Source organism: Phaethon aethereus (assembly GCF_964289735.1).
Source record: "Phaethon aethereus genome assembly, chromosome: 5".
Lineage (NCBI taxonomy): Eukaryota > Metazoa > Chordata > Aves > Phaethontiformes > Phaethontidae > Phaethon > Phaethon aethereus.
In genome coordinates, this window is record NC_138579.1 from 44,430,617 (window position 1) to 44,456,498 (window position 25,882).

The 25,882-nt window shown below is 37.8% G+C and overlaps 1 protein-coding gene across 5 annotated transcripts in view; it reads right to left on the bottom strand.

The window, feature by feature from the left end:
- The window catches only part of PHF21A (PHD finger protein 21A), a gene marked incomplete at both ends in the record, with an annotated part of 95,019 nt that extends 69,847 nt beyond the window's left edge, over positions 1 to 25,172 (bottom strand). For all 5 annotated transcript variants that reach the window (XM_082000845.1, XM_082000842.1, XM_082000844.1 and 2 more), the window contains 3 exons: positions 18,234 to 18,299; positions 20,462 to 20,494; positions 25,119 to 25,172. In XM_082000845.1, coding sequence (XP_081856971.1) covers positions 18,234 to 18,299; positions 20,462 to 20,494; positions 25,119 to 25,172 — 153 coding nt within the window. The remainder of the gene's footprint in view (positions 1 to 18,233; positions 18,300 to 20,461; positions 20,495 to 25,118) is intronic.
- Between the last annotated feature and the right edge of the window lie 710 nt (positions 25,173 to 25,882).

The window sequence follows — 25,882 nt, forward strand, 5'->3', positions numbered from 1 at the left end:
CTAAAACGCACACCTCAAGCTGGACTTAAGAAGGGCTTTAATTTCTACACCACCACATCCCTGAAGGTGAGACAAGCACCTTACACATTATCACTGCTGCTTGCTAGAATGCTAGAACCAGTGGCATCCAGATTCAAGCTGACATGCGAGCAGGGACACTGTATTGCCATATCCCAGTTACTATCTTCTCACAGGTAACAAACTACTCACAATTTGGTAGGACTTGATGATCTTAAAGGTCTTTTCCAACCTTAATGATTCTGTGAGGTTGCTGACAGGATTTCAGGCCCTAGCACCGGTTGCTTTTGTGTTGTATGCATGAAGTGCTGTGTCTTTCCCAGTTATTAGAACTTGCCTACTGTTCCAGATACACGATGGAAAAAAACTACAAAAAGCCACTGCAAAATTATCACAATGCAATGACTACAATGTTATTCAGAAGTGGCTGATTAAAATGATACAGGTAAAAAGATACCGTCTATGCTTAATACAGACTCCTAGCTGCAGCAGCAAAGGTGAGCTTCAAATCATGCCAAATTCAGTGAAAGTTTGGTGTGTGCATTTATGTAGAAGTTTGTATAGGAATAGGAGTGTGAAAAATCCTGAGAATGAGCCGGGTTAGTTCTGCAATGAAAATACACAAGGGAGCATTTTATTTCTCTTTCATTGAACTTCACAGGCAGCTTTGCTATTGTGAAGTTTTACTGATTTCCCAGAGTTTGCATCTTGTTTGAGGATTGCATGCATCTGTGTTTTAAGAGCACAAATCAGTTCTTTAACAGTTAACTTGTATGAGGTTATGTAGTTACTCAAGAGTTTTCAAATGCTTGAAATACTGAAGAATATTTCTAGGTTATTGATGCTTATCATCTATTATGGTTTGCTCCTAAAGTAACACCTTAAAAACTGACCAGTTGTTACCATACAATGGTAAGCCACTTCTGTAGTTACCTGTTGTAACTGAAATTCCCAATTTTGCAAGCCTTAGCTCGCATTCAGCATGAACAGATTATGAAGCCACATGCTACCCCACCATCTTTCCCTGTGTTTCTTGGAGCCTTCCTCTCTCTCTGCATGGGAGTCTATATTCTTCAGTCAATTCACACACATCACTGAACAGCAAGAGAACATATCTAGGCCCACAAAAGGGGGGTTAATTAACTGTACAAGGGACAGAGCTAACTGTAGAGCTATCTTTTACATGGATACGGAGAATAAACAGAGCTGAGACTCAAGGGAAAATACAGTAAGTTTTGCACTCCTCACTTCCTCATAAAAAGAGACTAATAAAAAAAAAAAAGTTTAGCAGCAGCTTTAGACTAGACTTGGCTAAGAAACATCTCATCTCAAACACCAACACTGTAATGCTCAGTTCAAGGGTCTTTCCAGGCTGGAATAAGACCTTGCAGATGGACAATTGAAAACATTTATCTCCTTATTGTAGTACCTGCTCAGATCTCCTGCAGTTAGTATCAGTCAGATGCACAAGAAAAAAGCACTGGTTGCTTACTTTCACATTAAGAGTTAACAGACAACACAGTAACAAAAAACGTTTGCATACAGTACCACACCTCTTGGTATTAGTGCCAGCAGAGCTGCAGCAGTGTTAATGCCCTGGAACAGTTTCAGAAAAACAACAGTGTTTTGAAAACATCTTCCTAAAATGCTCCTATGGAGGGAGTTTTCTGGCCTGGGAAAATAAATTGTCAAATATATGAGTGAACATACTAAGACTGATAGCACATGCACTGAGTTCAGATAGGGATACTAAGTAATACAAATGGGAAAACAACTGTTACACTTTTATTCAAATAATGCAAGTCCAGACCATCAATCCCTTTTGGGAGACTGGTATCACTCTGTATTCACAAAGTACGTATGTGCTTTGAGCAGGAGGTTGGACTAGATGACCTCTGGAGCTCCCTTTGTACCTAAAGTTTTCCATTTACCACACCATAATTGGTGTTTTGATAGGGTATCAGCCCTGAATGCACATTACAAAAATAAAACTTGCATTACATGCTCTTGAGTGTACCCCATGCCTGAACTTCTCCATCTTTTTCACCTTCCTGTGTCATAACAATCTTATTTCTTCAAGGCATAGGTCGCTTCTGGGAAATATCCTGTATGAGTTTGTCTGTGTCTCTAGAGCTGAACTATGTGCTCTATTAACGGGGCATGGTGGGGGATATAACAAACATAAGTTAGGGTGAAGGATCCTACCTCTGCCTACTGTCAGTGAGTGTCTCAGAGTTTCCCACTCTTTAGTGTGCGAAGCTCCAGGTTGCCTTTTTTCACTGTAGTGGCTGCAGTAGCTTGGTGGGGGAGGAGGGAGGTTTTTTTGTTTAAGCTTCATTATGTTAGTCTTTGTTATTCACAATTCCTTTTTGGCTGACCTGACTGCTGGTTTGTCCAGAAACAACCTGACTACCAGCACACCACTGAAAAATTATTGAACAATATGTTCAAGTTTCACAGATGTCTTTCCTCTCAGACATCCTTACCCATCACCAGACTACCATATAAAGCAATTATGATGGGGGAGTTGCAGGGGGGCAGAGGAGCAGAAAAAGTAGAGGCTGCTCTGCTTGGAAAAAGCAGAAAACTTCTTACAAGTGCCTGCCTCAAATGGTAGTAGGTTTTTTTTTTTTTTTTAGATCCACACCTATGACTAACTAAATCAGAATGTCCATATTCTTCATTTTTTTTTTTTTTTAGCATTTTTAGAATGATCAAGAGATAAATGTCTTAGGAATAACTGCTATGGACTGATCCAACATATAAGGATGTCCTACAGCATTAGACTGAAGTTACCCTTTAGAATTCTTGATGTGAAAGTGATTTTGGTTAAGTGATACTGCCAACTTTGTTACAGACTCAGATAGACTTTGAAACATGAGTGCAGAAAAGTTGTTTTCCTTAGTAGCTCAATCCCTACATATGTTTAAAGTCTAAAAAAACCCCACCAAACAAACAATTTTACTATTTTTTTATTTATGTTGAATCAACTCTGCAGAACTTAGAAGAAAAAAAAAAAAACCCTTCCTTCTCTCCCAGTTCATGCATAAGAAAACCCAACCCAATACTTTTTAACCAAGCTCCAAGTACAGGACAAATTCTCACCATAGCTATGCCTGTATAAGACCACTGAAAGCAAAAGCAGCTGTGGAAAATTCACATCCTTTTCAGTAAAATTTACAGGTTTCCTCCTTCTTCATAACTGGGCAGCAGGAGTGAGGATACCCAGAGTGGACTGGGTCTGATTTTGGGTATTTGGGTCTGATTTTCTGTTGTCCATGAATAGTTTTATTCAAAGCCAGAGATTAACACCTAAACAAAGGCTTTGACTGTATGAGATTTCAAAGACACCTCATTTACTTCCTGCTTGGCCTCAGTGTAAATGATTTATACTGAAACACTCAGGACTTGCAACAAAAGTTCTCAAGCAGAATTAAGAAGTTCTGCCTCTGACCAATTCAGTTTGAAACTTCCTAATCAGGTTGCTTCCTTCTCAGCTCTTCTTCCTACGTACAACTCAAGTTACACAAATTCAGTTCTTCAAAGAACACTCAAGGACCTTTTTAGATTTCTTTCTGTGCTTCATCTTCATACTTCCTGTGTTAGATTATAGTAAAAATAGTATCAATGGTGACAAACAAAATGCAAAGCTTTAACAGAAATTTTCCATGTGCAAGTATAACAATCTCCATCCTCTATACTTAAATCCCAGTCATCCAGGTCTACTGTCACATATGTTATGTCTTCTTCGTGCATAGGGCTACTGTGTGGATTAGCTGCTGCACCGGAGAAGAAAGATGGACACAGCCTGCCTTCTTTTCTGCCGTTCAGGAGCTGCAGGTACATTTACCTTAACTACACCCCTGAAAAAGGAGACTACAAGCCACAGATTGGGTTCAAAGCTGTGGTTACACTGCTGTTTAGTCCAGGATAAATTCAGGCAGCTGTCAAATGAAAGCTGTTTCACCCTTCCCTTGTTTCAGCCCTTCCTTTCTGCCACTTCCCTTATGCCAAAAGCAGCATTCATTCAACTGCACACAAGCCAAGCGAGCAAACTGGATCATGCTCAAAAACTAGCACATCTCAGAGTTAGTCTTCAGCCAGACAAGTTTTTGACTCCAGTAACTGCACAGCAACATGACCACTAATTCTGGCACAGGAGAGAGGCAGAAGTAAGCAGTTAGACCAGGCAGGAAGGCAGATCACTACTTCCACAGCAGCAGTCTAATTTGAAGCTTAATCAAAGCGTCCATATAATCACAACCTACAAAACCACAAGGTATGGGATCCTAACTCAGTTTTGCCTCCAAGATATAGTGAATTTGGTGCCTTGGAAGCACAGCACTGGAACCACTGGTTCCAGAGGAAGACAAATGTAAAGTGCAACTTCTGACTTCCTTCACTCCTGCACAGTGCTTCAGCGTGCAATGCTTCAGCAACTCCAGATAATGACACTACAAAGTGTTGTCATCAGCCCAACCACAGGATGTTCTTAAATAGGTATTTCTTCATCAACCTACTTATGGTCTTTCAAAGACCATTACGAAAAGACAAAGAAAATAGCAGTTTTTAAAAAAGCAGGGTTGGAGCGGTATTTTTAGCACAAGATGAATGTTTATTAAAAAAAGCAGGTACTTCTCTAGTCTGACTTACCAAAGGTCTGTTGCAAAAATAAAAGTACAAATGTTTCTTAAAGAAATGTTTATTTTTTATAATGGGCAGAGATTAACTCTTTCTATAAATTATATGCCACATATCAATTAAATGTTTTATTGAAATGCATTCAGCCTACAAAATAGAAGATATCAAAACAACATGTATTTCAGACAGGCAAGGTAACAGAATGCACTGGGAAAAAAAAAATTAAGACGACTACTTTTAAAGATACTTTCCTATAGAATTGAAATTTGACTCATTACCAAAGCAGTTTACATACAAACATTAAATACCTAAAGCCTTATAATAGGCACTTTTCATTTCCTATGACACTACATTTGATGCCTACTGTCTCGCAGCTTTCCCAGCACGCTGTGAGCACAGGCCTGCTTCGGGGACATTACACAGTTGTAAACCAGCGCAGCGTACGTCAGCGCAAACAGGATACATGCAAGGTGCACCGTCCTTTCAGGTGATGCATCCCACTCCTCTCTCTGCAGTTTCTCCTCCTTGCTGACCTCCAGAAACGACAAGTGGGCTGCAAAAAGGGATTCATCTCCAGGGAATAGACCGAGTACGGATGAGTTGTAGGTAAACACATGGCACAGTTGGGCAGCTTCCCTTAAAAGCAGGTGTGAAAGCAGTAATGGACACCGGGAAGTGCTGCGCAAATGGAGATTAGATGGGCAAACAGGATTGCAACTGTTCTGAAGAGTTTAAAGTGCTTTTGGGTGCAACTTCTCTTATAATCCCAATTCATGCCCCAGAAGCAAACTTTTCTCTTGGCATCAATAAACATCTTATGTCATGACTTCTTCAATATGAGAGAGTAAGCTACAGTCAGAGACACAAATGCTGCTTCTTCCCCCTCCCCCAGCAAGGCAGAAAAATGACCATCTGAGAATGGGCCAAGCTCCTACCAAGTCTTCAAACAGAAGAACACATACCCCATACCCAAACCCACTGATAAGAAAAAAATACCCCAGTAATGCAACATCAACCTTAGTGGAAGCTTTCTCCTCAGAACCAGCAGCTAACAGGGCTTCCCCCAGGGCCTCTGCAGTCCTGCCCTCCTCTTAGTTTTGGTACAGAGACACGCTCCTGTCCCCATTCTGGTCCAAGTTAATTGCATTCATCTTTCAGCCTGACGTGACAGTAACGATCCCAGGCCTTAGCGGAGAGTTTTATCAAGCAAGTCCAAGATTATTACAGCACCCGGTATTTCCACATGGCTTTAGAATTTAATGCTGTTATTAGACACCGTTAGAGGAAAATTTAACTTTATAGAAATTTATACAGCTAATTTTCAAAATATTAGGAAGGGAGAGAAAGGGCAAAGGCTCTGTTTTCACAGATTTACTGGCTACCCCAGCCAGTCCAAGAGAACGCAGACACTCTATCCTGTGGGCACAATTATAATAAAAAAATAAAACAAGAAAATACCACCCACCCCCCTGCATGCCTTAGTCAGGGCTCAAATTTAAGTCCACCACCCTCATACAGAAGTTTGTGAGAGATTATGTAACCAGTTAGTCAAACCTTGTCTTTTCAAGGAACAGACTTCAACTCAGAAGGTCTTAGAATATTTAATATGGTTTGAGACATGTAACTAAGCACAGAGAAACCTTGGGTACCGTAAGTGGTAAAATGAACTTTTTGTCTCAGCATTTTCGTAGTCTTAATCAGCATATTGCATGAGTAGATCATTAATATTTTAAAGGCAAATAAAGGAAGTAATGAAATTTTGGAGACATCTGACCCACTAAAATATTTTTGAAAGCTAAGGCTCAAAATGACTCTATGTGTGTCAGTTAAGTGGGTCTCCTGCTAACTCAGGAGAGGTCAGAAGGGAAGCTAACTATCTGCTAAATGCCGTAATTCATACACTGTTTAAAAAAACACAATTCCTGAATAGAGAAATTATATATGCACTTTAAAAGCTAGCAAAACAGCCACCATTCAAAGATGTATATAAGTGAACTATGAACGTGAAGGAGAAGGAGATTTTATCACCTGCAAGGCTTCAAACGATCAGTGATTTTAATTCAAGCAACTTTTAAACAATTTGGAACCCACAAAGATTATTCTGAGTAGTAGTACATTAACTTTAATTCCACATAGCTAAATCCAAATGATGTAAAACCTGTTATGAAATGATGGAATAAAAAGTGTTTACATCACTTAATACAGCAAAAAGAGATAAGCAGGATAATGAAAGAGGAAAGGGCAAAAATCTGTTTATTTACCCTTCACCTTCTGAAAGTGCTACGTAAATTACTTAATATGCACTGTACACTAGCACCAGTGCTTTGAGATCATGCCTGATTACCACAGAGGATGTACTAACTCTTGGTCTGAAGGAATTTAGTTTAAAAAGTAGCATTTATATTCAAAACTAAAAAACGGAATAAAACCAATGCAATATTGCAAGTTCTAAACTCTCTTGTTGAACATGCAGACAATAACTGTCTCTTACTATTCAAATATGAAACCCAGCGTATTATACTGGAGTATAATATATATGGAGTTAAACCTAGCACTTCCATATTGCAGTCCAAGGTGATGTTACCACATAAAAATAAGCAGGTACACTGTATTAGTGTCTCATGTAGTGCCACACCCCTACCGCTGCAGGGCCATCCTACTTAACACTTCAATTATTGCCTGTGTTCTTGTCAGAAAAATTAAGGTTTAGGGATATAGAACCTGACACATTTTTATATTACCGTAATGCACATCCCTAATGCAAAGGATAAAAGCAATGCATTTGGCATTTACTACAAAAACAATCACACAACAAAACTATCAGCTGTGTTTTTACCTGGCTTATTCAGGAAAAGTGCATTGTAGAGCATCAGCAAGGTAAACCCAGCTAGCACAGCTGTTCCTAAAAATGTTTGGCTATTTATTTCCTCTCTTTTAAGTGCTTTAGTTTTATGACTGATGTTCCACCTAGCAATTTGTGGTGGCCTCAGAAAAAATGTTCTGCTTGTGGATCCGTCCAGCTCGCAGGCTAGCTTGCCCAATAGACCATTTTGCTTGCCTGCAGCTGATGCATCTGCTTGGCTTCTTGCATTCTAAATGTCAATTTCTATGGGTTCTTGAAGGGTTTTCACTCTATAGTTCTCCATGTAAGTAGTATTTAAAGGCCTTCAGACTACTAAACTAAGAAGAATAATAGAGACAAAGCTAAAATTTTAAATGGCTTCATATTTTAAAGTTAACTGGACTCTAGTCATAGGATTCCTTCGATTTTAAAATCTGAACTGACATTCACTCAGGGCCTGATCCAATGGTCCTTTTAGCAAGAGATACATATAGCTCCAAACTTGGGGGTGTACAGAATATTCAAGTATCCAAAGTGATGTACAGATTCATAACAGCTCCTAAAGACACAACTTCGTATCATTACTAAAAATCCTCTCAAAAAGATCTTTCCATTAACAGATCACAATTGCATTTGTAGTATCTGCATTTCTCATCTAACTGTATTGTATTTTGCCGAAAAATTAAGATCTTTGCAGAAATTTCATTCTTGACTGTTGAAACTCTGTCAGACAAAAGCTATGCAACTACCTGAATGCATTTAAAAGTAATTTGGGAGAAATTATCAAGTCTCTCGTCAGTTCTCCATAAAGAAAACTGTTATAAACTCCAAATCTATTTTGTGATAGTCACATCTAAGTGAATATTTAAAGGAAATTAACATACACTAAGTTACATTTAAAGACAAAATCTTTCAAATAATTCGTCTGTATCTATAAATACAAATTAGTCTCATTTGCTGTTGAAAACGCCTAGTATCTGATTAAAATGAATCTTCTCCACTTAAGCTCTGTATTATGCACCAAAATCCTTTACGCAATAGCTTCTGAAGTTCCTAAAGCTATGTTAAAAGCAGGCCTATGACGAATTTTTGTCCCAAATGACAGTACTTTGATACGTAACCAAACAATAGGGTAGAAGTTCAAAAGAAGGGAATAATATTCAGTTCTCTAAACAACAGAAGAACTGTTTGACACTTACATGATACCCTGCTCCCCTACAGAGGGCCATTCTCTCTAAGATACTAAAGCACCAGACCTGGTCTGGTAGCAGAAGAAATTCTAACATTTAGACAGATTCTGCTGCTTTTCATCCATTTGCAGTGGACAATTTCAACGCACTAAAGCATCCCAATAACTCATTTCTGAAGAGTCTCACTGTATGGAAGAAACACCTATCAAACCAGCCTTTAAATGCAGGATCCGTGCATATTACAGAAGACAAGACTATAAGAAAGTAGTTCTTAATGGCAGGTAACTGCCATGGATCTTGGACAGCCAGTAAGCTGTTCTCATTTGAAGAAAAACTTAGAAATTGAAATTCGTCTTCTGTTTCCAAGTTTCAAACACAGAACATAGTACCTTTAGGCTACACAATTTGAATTGCCCAGCAGACAAATGGTAGGAGCTTAGTGTTCTGGGCTACTGTAAAACTGCTTCCCTCAAATGATTTAGTCAGAGAATGGGGTATTTCTGTTTCTTGAGATATACAACAAACTTTAGAATGAGTTGGAGAAGTCGAGATCATAGTTTTGTTCAAGTTGATCGCCAAAGCATTTGTTACCAGCCCAAAGGTGTGTGTGGAGCTTCTGACGCTAGAAAGCTGCTGACAATCAGGCACTTCCACACCACTCGGGGCTGGCCACAACTCTAAAGGACAAAACATTGCTCTGAAAAGCTGCCATACTAGAACAAAAATGAAGCAATTTATAAAGAGTGTGCATGGATATGGAGCAGGACTCCACAGGCTTAAATACTGCCAAGTATTCAAATTTTCAGAAGTCTATAATAAAAGCATAGCCACTCACTGTTCTGCAGGATGTTAAGCAGCATATGTCTCAAATTCACACCACAATTAGAGTTCCTATGTAGTTTTTCTCTGTTTGTTTTTAAAGGAAAAATAAGGTAAACAAGTTCTGCCTTCTATAAACAGTACAAACACCATCACTGAGGTTTTACTGGGTAAGGAAAAAGCTGGTTCGTTTCTCCTTGCGATATAGGGCAGCCTCGGTCCAACTCTTTTTCACACTAGTGTCCACTTACTGTGACACACTGCCAACATTTTACTGAGGAAATCTTGAGAAAGGAAAAGAAAAAAGGATTCACAACTACTGAACTGTTTCCAACTCACCTCACCTAACTTTGAAGGAAGTTTACAGGATGAAGAAGAAATGCTCATCACAACTCAAAAGTTTTCTCCCTGCTAGCTTTCAAAATTTACTGTAAGAAAACACTTAGAATTTCTCACTATTAAAACAAAGAAAGAAAGAATAAGAATTATTTTCCATAGAATACATCTGATGAGTTTTGTAGGGAAAACAGATAATGAACTCATAGATGTTAACTGAAGCCTAATCTTCCTGCAAGTTTCCAGTTGTCAGTGGAATGAGGGGTGGGCTCTCACAAAGGCAACACAGAACAGTAAGAATTAGGTTCCCTTGCCTGAATTGCCTCCTGGAAAGTACTTTCTCTCCACCTCTATTGATCCCCATAGTAATTCAAACTTCATTCCAGCAACGTTTCCATCAGAATTCTGCACTCTCCACTGCCTAAATCTACCTGTTACGCTATAACAAGGGGGGAAAGTTGAGAAAGATACCTTACATCAATACCAGTTTTGCAAGACTTCGCATGAAGGAGGAAATAAGAAAAGATCAGAGAAAAACGGACCTTATTAAAACAACATACACCAGGATAACCTACATGCTATCTGGCCTCCACTGCCTATCTTCCCTAACAGTTAAGCTCCCTGTCAGGTGTCTTGACTAACTAGTTATTGCAATGCGACAGCAGGGGAAATATTGCTCTGAAGAGATCATACACTTTTTGGAGTTTCTAAAAGTTAGAAGTAGTATTTTAAAAGTTAACCCAGAAATGAGTACAATACTGAATGAAACTGACTATATATAATGCCCACAAATAGTAGAATTCACATTGACTTGACCAACATTTGAAGAAAATATTCTTAACTGTTTCTATGGACAGACCATGTATACCAGGTTGTAATTTCAGTGAACACCAATGTTTCCTGAGGAGGAAGAGTGCATTCTCTCTCTACAACAGTGTCAATACAGAAAAGAAAGCTCAGAGGTTTAGTGAAAACCCATCAAGGGCATTCTTGCCCTTTAATCCTTAAGGTTTGTTCTCTCTTTAAGCCCTTCAAGGCCCAAACCTATCACAATCTCCACAGTAAAATGAGGAAAAAACCTCATAGTGGCTAGAGCAGTAAGGGCAGATAACACTTATTCAAATAGGAAAGTCAAACCCTAAAATAAACTTTGACAAAAACGGTACACACATTTGGCCCTCTCATGCTTCCTTGTTATGCCATCTCCTTAAATCACTTCCAGAAAGACTTATCTCCTCTGTCCAGTGTCCATCACAAAGGATCACCAGTCCACCTGTAAAGTCCAGTACAATTAACAGAAATCAATTCCAACCTGTCAGTACAGAAGCAATGTAATGTATTGCGTTCACCTCGGTCCTTTTCAAAAATAAGCATGAGGAGTTGAACTTGAATGGTTCTACAATGCACTGTGAGAGTACAACATGTAAGCCGCATGTTGGAAAATACCACCTAATGCTGACTACCCTAGTCAGTCTTGCTCTTGGGATAGTACCATTAAATAAGATAATCTTCACTAATAAAATTTTTTAGCCCATAGCTGTACTACATTTGGTAACTCATAGTGCAAAAAAGCACAATCTCAAGAAGTAGTTTATTTTCAAATCAAGTAACAGGCAGCAGAGAACAAAGAGCAAAGACAAGTTTTTGCCTGTATTCTAAGCATTAGACACACTGTCTTTCTCCCTTTTCCCTTCCAAAATTCAACAGTTTTCAGAAGAGCTGGGGACCAAACAACTCCAACAAGGCTCTAAAAAACAGATCCATGGATTTGATTCCTCTTCTAACACTGACACACGTGGAATACATCAAAATACTGTTTCTGTGACTGTAAGGTTGTTCCACTGAGTCATGCAGAACAGAGCAGAATGAGCCATTTTAATCTGTTCTCACTTATAAAATTCATTAGTAGATTTAATCCCTTTTCCCAGCCTCCAACTAAGACGCCTTTAAGGGCGCTATACAAAACATCCTAAAGCCCAGGCATCACAATCTGATGTTTCACTTGTCTCTCCTCCAAGTATAAAAAGGAAAAGGGAATAGTAGGCCTTGAAATAGCTACTGATCTGTGAGGTTACCCAGCAAGTCAAAACACACAAGAGCACCTAACAACCAACTCTCGCCATCAGTAGGGGATTTGCAAGGAAATACTGTAGTTTAACTGCCCATTTTCTATCTACAATGTTGATTTTCAAGCAGAGCAGGCTATTTTGGAGTTATGCCCTGGCTTATATGAAGATGAAAGATGTATCCAACTAGGCTCAATTAAAAAAGTTCTCCAGCTGCATCCAAATCTGGCTTAAATAAAGCATGAACCCAAAAATTAAAAGTTGAGCCAGAAAAAACAGTGCTAAAGGAAGAGTAGCAGGAGGAAGGTGTGGAGGGGTTTTCTTCTTTTTAATGATATCAGGAAATGGTCACTTGCATTTCCTATGTTAAGTTACTCCAGTGCTAATGTATATTACATATGCAAAAATTAAGTTCACAAACCATCAGTGAGAAATCTAGGTGGAGTTACATTAAGAGAAAAATAGGAAATCAAAGTTTAGATGCCAGTATGGGTTTAATCATGATATAAGCATTACAACAGGTCTGAGAAAGCTTGGCAATATTTCAGTCACATGCAAATTATTATTGGGGCAAAAGAGGCAGCAGGGAGAGATGCATGTACCCTGCCTATCTACAATCATCTGTACAACATTCAAAATTTGTTTCAGTGTATCTTGAGAGTATAGAAGATGATAACTTAATGAGAAGTCATTATATTCACATCTTCACACAATATTTGGATGCAAATTAAATAAATACCGAAGATTAAAATAGTAAGCTCATGCAGATTTCTCAAACAAACATTCACCTTCCAAACAGGTGCTGTTCACACTGATCAGAGGGTTCAAAAGGGTCTGACGATGCACAGAGGCAGTTAACTTACTCCTCCTTATGTCCAGATAGACCAGTATCTTTTCGACAAGAAAAATGAGTGACTACTTCAAACCATCTGAGAAAGGAACCTACAAATAGTCAATTATGGGAGGAGCAGAGCTAAGTGCATCACTACAGGGTTTCAGTATTAAAACCAAACTCCGGGAGGTGCAAAATTGTTTCTCATGTATTTTAAGACTGCTTTATAAACAGTTGGCACAAATGGATGCTTGCAGTTACACAGAAATTAGCATATCTTTATCATTCATGCCATTTACTTAAAAAAAAAAGACAGGTGTTTAGTAATAGGTACAGTTCTGGATCAACAACTGGAACTGAAATTAAGCATCACCTGCCTCAAGTTACTAGTTACTATACATTCATATGGCATATTTGCACACTTCCTCTATTACTGACAGAATCACTGGCATTTTAATATGCCTTTGATGGATCTTGGGGAAAGGAGGGATTAGAAACTCCAGACGAAACTGGCAGGAGTGAGAAGTGAGTGACTTCATTATTTATTTCTAGCTTTTGAGCCCCAAAGTTCTCATGGTATTTATTAGGTATATCTGCAACATATAGGCATATCTTGCCTACCTTCTTATGCAGAAGCATTTCAAAGCTCTCTTCTACCCATTAACTGCACTCAGTTTCCCTCCTGCTCTCTAGCTTTCTTGCACTTACTTTCCTCTCACCAAAACACAGCCTTTCATCTTTACAGAATATGATGGAACATGTTTCAGGTACAATTTTCTGATAATGTGTTCAAAAAGCCTCCATAAAAATTCACCTTTACTATGGATGACAAGTATTCAAGAACAGTCTCACAGGATGAATTTATGCACATTACCAATCTTTTCATTACTCAGTTATGGTACCTGTAATAAATATAGCAACATTAATGCTTAAACCTATTCCTGACAGTTTTTGAAGACTTAAAATAACAAGTTTCCTTTGTCAGTCTAAACCATATGTTTACATTTGTTCAGCTATACAAAACTGTGGTTAAATTACACTACCATTCTTAAAATCCCCCCCCAATCCTCTTTCCCATTACTTGCTATTTAGTGGCAAGGTTAAAAGGAGTCTCACCTAGAACATACAGGATTTAGAATAACCTCAACTACCTCAATTTGCTGTAAACTTTAAACGCAAGCAAAAATCAGTATTTTGGCTTTGAATTTGAATTTGCCTATTCATAATAGCAGACATAAGCTCGCTTTTATAGTGTGCATTTTTTCTGATGATATTCTATACTTTCAGCTATTCTTCATAGTAAAGTATATTAAACTTTTCCCCCCATGCAAAATAAAAACACAAGCATCCCTATGCAAACAACTATTTTCGAGTACTTTTTCATACAAGTGTATACAGCTCTTCAGACATCAGAGTAACAATGGGACCCACTTTATTCTTTCCATGTCAAGAGAAAATACATTAGAATACAAGTCTAGTTTTCACAAGACTGTTTTCTTGAGGATTCAATGAATTTCACTGCAACTACAGAAAGAGACATTTTCATTTCATTTTCAAATACAAGGGAAAGAGCCATGTGATTTCTTTAGTATATACTTATCCCCATCACCTTTTTACCATAAGGTCAAAAGACTGTTCCTGTAAGCTTTCTTCTACATTTAAGACAGAATGTTGCTCCAACATTTCCAAGAAATTGTGGTAAGGACAGATGTAGAAATTCCTTTGTATCGGACATGATATTGCTAAAAGGCATTTGTTTGCTGTCCACTTCCTTCTTTAAGTTTCTTTAATCAAATAAACATGACCTTTTTCTTGTCACTGGAAAAAGGTACTTTTAGGATATATACTCAATGATGATACATCTGCAAGATCATATTATAATTTTTTAATTAATTATGCAGGGAAAGAAGCAGAAAGAAGGTGTTAATTCAAGATTGCATCCCTCCTGCTCCTTTATGTTACCCCTGCTCTACCTCAGCCTTTTCTCTAGTGTCACTGGTAAATCTCCACCCCACCTCCTCAAAGTAAAAAAAGTACACACTGGTAAACTTTTTCATGGAAAAATTCAAGAATACATTCTTTATGGGTTTTTTTATTCTAAGGAGTACATTTAACTCAGACAAAAGCTGAGTAGTGATAGGTAATTGGGGGTAGAAGTCTACAAAACAGTGCCAAAGGAAGACCCTAGCATAGAATACAAAGTGAAGGAAAGAGTGCTAAGACTATTACTTCCTTACAAAGATGTGAAAACATAATAAAAAACCCCCAGTGCTACACAGCAGGAGAATTCATTCATATTTACAACCCAAGCTTAGATTTGGCAATTAAAGCTGTTTTGCAAAAAGTTACTCTTGACTTCTCTTTATTGAAGAGAGGGGTGGGGGGGAAAAAGAGGAAACCAGTTTTAAAACCAGTGCATTCAGGGTTTTCAAACTGCAGCACTCACATTTATAGCTGAGGAACAAGACTGTTAAGCTGAGTTCACCTTATTGTCCCCAGATTAGAAAAATAAGGTAAGCATAGTTTAGGAGTCTGCTGTAATAACATAAAGAGACTAGCACAGGAAAATAATCATCTGAAGGATTCATGTTTACTGCCCTTTAGATCCAAATTATGCTGAAATAAGTTTTTTCTCTTTTTGAAGTTTTTCTTCGATATGATAACGCAATCAGCCTACATTGCTCCATCATCTCTCAGGTGAAACAAATCAAAGCATTTATTTTCACATCTTTCACATTTGCAGAAAAACATATTCATGTGACATAACTTACGCTGTAACAGTTTAACCCTGCATCAACTAACAAACTTCTTTAGGTTTAAGCCTACATGCTGCACAGCCTACTTGCTTTCTTTTTGTACTTTGCCAGATCTCTTCAATTTCACAAACTTCTGAACAGAGCTGTCATCATTAATTCCCAGCAAGAATCCTAAGCCACTATGAATCATTGCAGTGACTGGCAGTAAGTGTCGGCAGTACTCTCACAGTGCTTCAGAAATGGAGAGAAGTCCTAAAGCAACTAAAAGCTTTTAGCCAACCTACCATTGACTTGGTTCTTGCACAAGTCTTCATGCAACTTCATTAAATAAGAGAGCAAAGAAAAATGGTACATTAGGCTGACATAATATTTCAGAAGCCAGAAATATTTCAGTATTCTGCCTCTCCAACACCAGGGTCTCGGCTCCACACCACTGTCTCCGAGTAGGGACACCACACAGGCTGGAACTTCCCTCCCCCCGCCCCATTTCATTAAAAGCTTATCAAACAGTGACAATTATGCCTCCCATAAGTGTCCACAGTGGAGTTAGGCCCTCAGAGTTTATTCAACTGACATCAAGACTACTTACTTGGCTCTAAACAAGAGTATAGATAACACATGTTGCACTCCTCCTTAAGAACAATGCACAATGTAAAGCACTTATCTACTATGCAAAACTGCACATTTCTCCATGCCATGTGAAAATTAAGTTGTTGGATTATCCCCATGAAACAATTGATAATAATTATTTTTCCTAAAGAGAAATGAAAGTGAGAACAGAAAGAAAGGCTTTGTTGTAGTCTCCACTCTGCATTGCTAAGCCACAGATGTCTATACAACAGATTCCTACAAATAAGAGTGAGTGAGCATTTCTCTGCATTGGGAAGTTGTGGGTTTTTTTCTAGAACTTGTATTTGTCATGGCCATTGCATTTTAGCAGCCATGCTACTTTAACAACACTATCATCTGGGACACTGGCAGCTCAGTCCTATATATACTGGTATATCTACCAGTCCAGTGGTAGAGATAACAAAATATCTAAGCTTCAACAGTCAGAGAAATTCACTGTTCTACTGAAAATCAAAACCATAAAAATACAAAAGAAGGAAACTGGACTGTGGCTTCATATTGACTGTATTCACTATGTGGCAGAAGTGAAGTCAGAAACTTATTTTTCAAAGTCTTTTGGAAACTTAGCCCACGTTCACTCCATGAACAAGTGCACTTTAGTACTTTGAGCTGTAATTTTCAGCAGAAAAGATACAGCTGCGTTTCTGGTGATGGGTAATTTGAAATACACGTGTTAGCCTAGACCACTCTAATATAACTTTAAAGAGTTATGAATCCAAGATTAAAAGTAAGATAGACTTACTTCTTATCTTCCACTTGCTATCTCGCTGCCTGTCCCTGCTGATCATGTTAACTGGTAGCCAATATGACTTGCTTCATGGCATCAAGGCAAGCTAATTTTGAAATTACCATCGGTCTCCAAAGCTTACCAGAGATTTCTGAAGCTGCTTGCTGTGAGACATAGCCACATGCAGAGACTCATGCTAGTTTTAGAGAATAAATCATCTTCAAGAGAGGCATGCCATCACATCAACAAAACCTCAGTTTTTGTTAAATCATTTTTTAATGAGAATACTAATTCTCTTTATTGTCCTTACATGTTCCTTCCTAGACTGACTGTTCCACTACTAAAACATACTATAGTATTTTAGTAAACAAAATTTCTAGATAAATGTTAATCACTGTCTGCCCATTTTCTTAGGAAAGGTAATTCTCAAACCAGAACACATACAGACAATAACAGATGAATGCAGATATCTAGCTGTGACACTGATACGCAACTATATTCTCACCTATGTTCTAAAATGTTTCCCTTCTTCAAAGGTGTTATCTGTTGACCTAATTTGGTTCCATAATTGACACAATAGCAATACAATTAAGGGACTGCTTAAGTCAGTTCAGGGTTTGGGTTTTTTTGGAGGGTTTTCTGTTTGTTTTTTTGGGGGTCTGGGGGAAGGGCTGACTTTTTTGTGTGCATTGCTGTTTTGGTTTTTTAAAAAGGTAAGTGAGAACAAGTTTTGTAGATATCTGTGTGTTACTTATTTTTCCTATAGTTACCCACAAAATGCATCTTCATTTTCCACAATATTTCTATTAAGCACTCAGTTGTAATTATTACTCATATTTTACACCTGTCAAAGGCAGGTCCTACCAAATGGCAAACATAAGACAACTGTGGTGTAATTTATCACGGTAAAAACACAAATAATTTCCAAATTGTCTATTAGGTATCCATAACTGACATGAATTTAGTTGGTCTAGAAGTGAAGAAAAATTCCAGCATACTCATCCAGATGCACAGTGTGGACCAACTAAGACAAAATCTAAAGATTTCCCTAAACCAGAACAGTGTGGTTTAGAATAAGTTTCAAGTTAATAATAAAGGAAGTGACAAAATTAATTCATTTTTCCCAGCTCCCTTAATATAAAACATTAGTTGCAACACAAGAAAAATAGCTATAGCTTCCACTGATTACACTAGTTGCTTGTTTGACAGACTTGCAATAACTCATCCCACCTTTTGTTGAAAAAAATAAAATGAAAGTCCAAAACGTCTGGTTGCCCACACTTGTTTTTGCACTTAAAAATTTGCAGCTCTCTTGGAAGCTGGGAAAAAAGACATCTTTAGAACAGGGTGTTAAAAATACATCTCTGTTTCCCTACCTGTTTCTCACTCAGAGCTGTGATTTTGGCTTGGAGTTCATGAAGCTGTTTCTTCAAATCAGCATTCTGATTAGAAAGAAAAAATATCTGTGAGAAAGATATTCCATTTGTTAACATAGAGTAGTAGCAGGAAGGTGGGTTTTTTGTTTGTTTTTTTTCTTTTTTTCTTTTTTTTTTTTTGCATAGTGTACTACAAGTACAGCACCTCTGGATGTACAGCCAATAAAATTCACGAGGCTCAACAAAGCCTTATTTAAGTCACTGAGTGCAACAATAAGAGGACCTTTCTAGCACTCGGAGACAACCCAGTTTGGAATGAAGATTTCATTAAAACATCCATTAGTGCCTACTACATTATAAAGCACATTTGTACATTTCATCAAGCTTACAAATTAAACAAGAAATATTTGTTAATATATAATACAATAGTATCATGTTGTATACAATAGCATGCTATGGTATGTTACCTAAAGCATTCTCACCTATGCTACTTATGCAAAGACAGTATCATACATTTGACTGTAGAGCAAACATATCTATTAAATCGTAATTGACACACGTCAGATGAAGGCAAACATATCTAAGTCTTCATTTCCATGTATGTTTGTGCCTTAGACTGTATTTAAGAGAACTACACTGGCCTCAGCACATCACTCATACCAGCACTTTGCTTACAATAGCACTTTCTTAAGTTTAAGATTTGAAAGCCATAAGCATCACTATAAAGATGCAGTCAGAAAACAATTTACCAGGACTATTTCTGTCCTACTAAAAAATAAAATAAAATAAAAAAGTCTGTCCTCAGTTTAAAGTCTGTGAAGGTCTGCAGAAACATGACAGGGAAGTGAGCTTCCCTGCACTTTCTATTTCCACTTTTTTTGTTCTCATTTATGTTGTAAAGACTTTACACTAGATTACACAGGTTTGCTGTGCTACACAGAAATATTAAAACATAGGATTAATATTGTTACAGGAACTTCATGTTCAGGACAACTTCCCTATTTTTCTATTCCTCCATACAGTTTTGGAATCCATTACAATCTCCGCTTGTAGATAGTCTTCTCCAAATACACACACAATTCTAGCAAATCCAGATATTGACCAGTCATCCCCTCTTCTTCTAGATTCCACTTAATCTGGGACAAAAATGCATTAAGACCACTGGAAGCAGGGACCAGATTTACTCTTTCTGGCTCTAGGATCTTTGCATGGCTGCTTGCAGCATGACCTGGCTTTCAGCAGATATGACCTGAAAGTGAACTGCTCTGCAGGCTAATTGTTAGCAGACTTGCCCAGCAAGTAAAAGTAGCAGACCTTACCCAAATCCCATCAGAACAAGGAAGTTCTAGAAAGTAGATTTTCCAATACCACCCTACTTGTACTTCCCCATCAGGAGTCTAACTACTTGACTGTTACAAAAAGCTGTCTGCCACTCTACCGAGCTCAGAAAAATATATGCTCAGAAAACTACAGGGCATTTAGTGTTGTATGGGGATGGAAGCACTCAATAGCAAGCCTCAAGTGAGCTGCCTTTATCCCTCAACTTAACATTTCTGACTGGTTAGAGAACTCCACGGAACTCCCTATTCAGCACACTGGAGTGCTTCATTGCTGTACAAGATAACCCAGTCTCCTTACATGGACATTAGCAAAGGGATGACTTCTACTGTCTACGTAAGGAGTCTAGTTACCCAACTTCACTAGCTCTGAAACATCCCAAGGCCAACTACCCACTCTTTGGACATAACAGGTGAAGCTGGATACCTAAGACAGGCAATCTGAACACGGCCTTAAGCTACATTCTTTATTCAGACAAAATATCCTAGCTCTTCTTGTACAACTGTGAGCCTTCTGATACTAAAAAAAGGAAAAAGTGAATTCTTGTAATCGCAGATTTTACAAAGAGCAGCTTCCAACAGAATCAGAAACTTACTGCATTTTTGAACTGCACCATAGCCCAAAACAGCTGCTTAATTTAAACTATTAAAAATGTGAGGCAAAAGGCTTCACAAAGGCAAGTTTTGGTTTTGTTTTAAGTAATCAGTTTAAAACAGTCATTGATTATCCAACAGTCATTGTTGAAAGACTTGTTCATAATAGTTTTCCTCTAAACATTGTGTTAGTAAAGAAGAACATGATCAAGAAATATCTAAAATTCTCAAGCTTCATGCATTGTTATTTTCTGTATCTTTAAGGGTAAATAATGCAATATAAAAATAAATAGTTACCTGCGGATCTTGCTTCATTTGGGCAACCAATTTCTAGAAAGAAAAAAAAGATGCAGTAATACAATGAAGATTTTCATTACGGATCTTGTTGAACAGTTTAAAATTCAACATTTTTGAAGAACCTTTGTAAAAGCAAAATATTCAGTTTATGGCATTTCAATAGCAAGGCATGGAATCCAGTATTCTATAATTTCCAAACCCACTGTTATTAATATAGTGTAACTACCACACTAAGCCACCACTTTTGCTCCTTCTCCTAAACAGCTCTTGAACAAGTGATGCCTTTTAAGGACAATTTAAGCCAGCTGGGTAAGATAATCTAATAGCTGTCTTCTCTAGAACTGCTGCTGCCTTTGCTTGCAGTCACAAGAAACACAAATCACAGATAACCACTGCGGGCACAAAAGCTGTTTGTATATTCAAGAGCAGAATGTTTCAAGTACTAAGGGTCTGCCCGTGTGTTGGCTTGGCTGGTGCCACATGGAAGACCCATGTTCAGAAGTGTCTTTGCCACTTTGCTCCCTCAGAGAACGATTGAGATCACTGCAGAAGAGATGCCCTCCACATCCAAGGGAAAGCAGACAGATGGCTACCATTCACTATTCTTCCTCCCACACTTCCTTCAGGCAGCTGCAGGAGAATGCTGTCTATTGCTAAGCAAAGAAAAAGTTACCAGGCTGTCACCAAAGAAAACCAGAGCCCAGAATGAAGCAGCAATGTAAACCAAAAATTCCCAATTCCTTTTTTGTTTATTCACCACATTGCCATGTCCCTTCCACACACGCAAAAAACAATGTAAAATCTGTACTTTCTTCCCAATTTGCTCATCAGAATCAGGAAAAGGAGTGAGAAACAGAAGGACAAAGCAAGCAAGAAGAATATGTTTCATTCCACCTGCATTGATACCTCTCAGAGAATTCAGACTTTGTCAACTAATTCACTTTAGAAGTTTACTTCATTTCACATCCTAAAAATGGCATTAATTAAGAAAAGAACAAAAAAACCCCACCTAACAGAGATAATTCTGAGTCAGACCACAGGTTTACCTGCTGCATTTTCTTTCTAGTACTAGCCAAAAGCAAACAGAGGCATCAGCATGATGTCTATGCTGGACAAGCATAGAGTGTTATCTCCCATCTTTCAGGAAGCTACACCTTTGATGTCTTCAAAGCTCATGTCTTAGGTTTAATAGCTAGTAACACACTTTTCTTCCATTAATCTGCCTTAATTACTTTTTGAATGCGGGAAAACACTCCGGATTCTGTGACAATAATTTCCAAAGTTAAACTACAGGACTCTTACATAAAAGGACATCCTTTTTCTTTTGAACCTGCCTCCTGATAATGCAAGCATGAGGGGCAAATAAGGTTATGGAAAACCAGTTTTGACTTGAGTCAAGAGGAGCTGGATCCTTATGGGTCCCTTCCAACTTGAGATATTCTATGGTTTTATGACTGTTTCTCTGTTCATTTTCTTCCTACATTTTCTCCACACCATGTAGTCCCCCATCAGTCATAGCTACTTCCAATTGAAAAAGTCTCCTCACGCACGAATCATTCCATTGCTTTCTTCACTCTTAGCACTCTTCCCTATACAGTTCATTGTTATCATCTGGAGACAAAGTTTAAAACTGCATGCAATACTCAAGTACTCTGTACTGCAAGAACTCCTTCCACAGTGCTAATAGCTAATTCACTAATCTGCTATTGCAGATGTAAAACCAGGACTGTTTTTCCAAAGTCCATCACTTGGCATTTATCTACACTGAATATTACTGTTTCGTCATGCTGCCATTCAGCATCACAGGAGCTAAGGTGCTATGTTAACCTTTTGCTTACATGCTTAGCTTTTTTTTTTCCTCAGTGCTCTCTGCCACATCAGGGTTTGACAAGCAATAAATCTGTTAGTTTGTATACAAAGTGCTTGTACAGTCAGTCACAAAACAATACAGTCAATGACTGCAAACTGCTCATAAAGTATTGCTAAATTTATGGATCACACAATACTGTGTCATCCAATCATTAAAAAAAGTTCATTTGCACTCACCCCAAATGCAAGCAACGTTGAGGTATTTTAAAAAGTACTAATCTTTTTGCTATGAAATAAGAGAAGGAAGAGGATGTTTTAGGTTCTTTCCACATATCAGCTTGAGGAGTGATCCATGAAGCCCAACCCTTCTGGGACAATAGCTAAATATAACTCCTTTAAACAACTCTTGTAATCAAAACTATGAAGACCAGACTGTTTCAAAATAACCTTAATTAAGTCAACACAGTAGCAGAATGAACTACTTCGATTTGATGCATCTCTTCCCAGGACAAGCAATATAGCTTTGATGTGGAAGATATTTGAATATGCAAGTTGTACTCTCATAGAGCAAGTGACCTGGTCAGACTTTATGGAGGACTCTTCGATCATTGAAACAAAACAAAAAAGGTAGCTTTTAAACAACTGAACACCTCCTCTGGGTCCTCACTGGTAGTTTCAGATACATTTTGCCAAAGCAGCATCAAAGCTTCAGACAGAGTTCTGGAGGTGAACTGGAATAGGCAGCAAACAAGGAACTGTTCTACAAACACACACAGAGTCATACTGAGCATCACCTTCTACGGCTATGTAAGCAGTCACAGGTAACATGCTGCATCAAGAAGCTGGGAGCCTTTGCTCACAGTGCTCATCATAGACACCTGTCCACCACTTACAAGGGGACAACAAACTATGACTGTGTAAGTGTTGGCAAGCTTTTATAGAGTCCTCAGAAAAAGAAATATTAGATAAGTAAAAGATGACTAGTGAGACAATTCTCCACAAATCCTGAGCACTGCCAAAAGAAGGGATATATTGTATCTCTAAATTACAAAATTCAAAGATATACAATACAGTTCAAGCACTTCATTTGAAGATTTTATTTTTGTGCCAAAACCAGTTTCATTTCTACCAGTGGCCATTTGAGCAGCACAGTAGTAACCACTTGTGCACAGTTCAAGAAGAGTTTACTGAAGCACCCAGCATGTTTCTTCAAGTGTTATTTTCCACTGTAAACATTTAGACTTGTTCTTAGCCTTAATTATGGGAATATACAGTATCTTGAAGAAAAAAGACAACCTTCTGATATAATGCCTTGTCTGATTTCACCAACTAAAACCTAATTTAAAGTTGATGTCAGTGCAGAGCTCACTTTTAATGAGGACTGGGCAAAGCTAAGGCAAACAGGGTCAAAAAACCTTGAAGCTGTTAAAAAAAAAATAATTTTGGACATTTTCCAGTCTTCATCCCTGTTCATCATCATCATTATGAACAGATGCTAAAGACTACTCAAAATTCAGTGTCTTAAAAATTTTGGTTAGCTTAGGCATAACGGGGAATTAAGATACACAGAAGAGGTAAATGCTGTTATACAAACACAAGTATGACTAGCATTCTGATCACCATAGAGCAGATAATACTTGAAAAAAAATACTTACTGGCCTTAAACATTTTAATGTCTGCAGCAAAATGCCATGGGTAATTTCTGAATTTCCTTACCCCCATAACAAAACTTCACTAAAGCTTTGAATGCAAGGGCCTTGGACTTTGAGGAGAGCAAAACACTTGCCTGTAGTTCTGGAAATTCATCTTTAGACTTTTCAAGTTTTTCTCCCTAGCTGAAAGCTGTATTTTGTTAAAGCAGACATAGCTTCATTTTATTTACTAATCCTCCCATTCAAGTTCTTGCACTACGCTCATCATTGCGGCAACTACTGAACAAGTCATCTAGAACACTTGTTTAGACAAGTCACCAGGTAATTTGGAAACATTTTCCAAATTTTATATGATGGGTTACACTGATCAGTGTAACCTATCATATATTTCTTTTATCCACTATGTAACAGTTGTGAGTTTCAGATATCAAACAGAAATACTTGAGAACTGTCTTTAGAAAAGATCTCATTGATAAATTTAACATTTCGACTTGGCAGTTACTCTGTGTTTATGGCTGTAACAATTTTATTCCAAGAATTAACATGCATACGTCCTCTTACATTTGCTAAATTAGGTTTTATTATTATTATTTCTCATCCATATTGTAATGGAATGGCAAACTGCAACTCTACTGCCGTATCATATCAGACAGGCTACCAATAAAAAAACCCAACATGTAAAAACTTCTGAGCCCAAGCACTACAGTGTTTTGTTTAGCAAAACTATACAATTACAAGTTTAGAAGGTACTAAAGTAAAAAAACACACCAGAAGAGAAGCACCAGATGAGACTATGCAGCACTATGCACATTCCGCTTGAAAGTCCCTCCACCATGTTCTTCCATTGCCAACTGAATACTGAAGTTGGCTTCGGAACATTAGAAAAACCTTCCAGACAGAAGTTGCTGAACATAGAGTTTTTAGAATTTTTTTTTTTGTCACTGCTACAAAATATTTAAAAAAAAAAAAAATCCCCACCCACAGGCTGATATGTAGATTTTTCACATTTGCTAAAAAACAACAGGTGGTGGGGTCAAAATGCAAAGTACAAAATTCTAAAGTAGTTTCAAGCTTATAAAACAATTATTACTGTAGTTGTAGTGCTATTACTTATTATTACTACTAATGGTAGCATTATCAGCAATACTAACACTGCTATTACTTGAAAGTATAAAGCAAGAAAGAATACAAATTACCTGGTGAACCTGAATTTCCACTTTCAGAGCCTCCTGTAGAGTCTGCAGCTCCATTCTCTACCTTCTCCACTTTCTCTAGAAGTGTCTTTGTTGATTCCAGTGCCTTTAGTTTCTGGTTTCCTCTTTAACACCAGTGCTATAGAAAAATAAAGGTTTTGTTTTGAATAGTGAAGGAGAGAAGTCAAATTGGAAAACGGAAATATAGCAGAGCAGGAATTCAGTAGCGAGCTATATTCATCTGCAGCTTCCTAGCCTAAACACAAACAAACAATCTAACACAAGAAATCTACAGGCTGCACAAAATGCCTTCCTTGGAGTCGCTTAGCCAAATTCATTACTTCCCACATATCCCAAAGTTGACATACTTGTCCCTTATCTTAGTTTGCAGGCAGCTATTTCCTACCAGTATCCTATTGCAGTTGCGTATTAAATTAGAAAATTTTACTACCAAGAATGTTTTAAAAAAATCTGTGTAGATGAGAAAATATTCTGGAGATTAAAATTCTGCAACCCAAACAGCAATAATTGTTTAACAGAATGTAATTCATTAACATACTTCCATGATACTATAGAGCTGTTCTTAGATGGGATGGTCTGCATGCAATTTGACAGAACAACATTAATAAACCCACTGCCCAAAGTTTGTGCCAAGTTAGTCATTTCAGCTGAAATCTATTTTGAAGGAACACAAAATTGACATAAAGCAGCACAAGACTTTTTCAAAACCATTAATTTTTAAATCTTTTTAATCCTGGAATTCTACC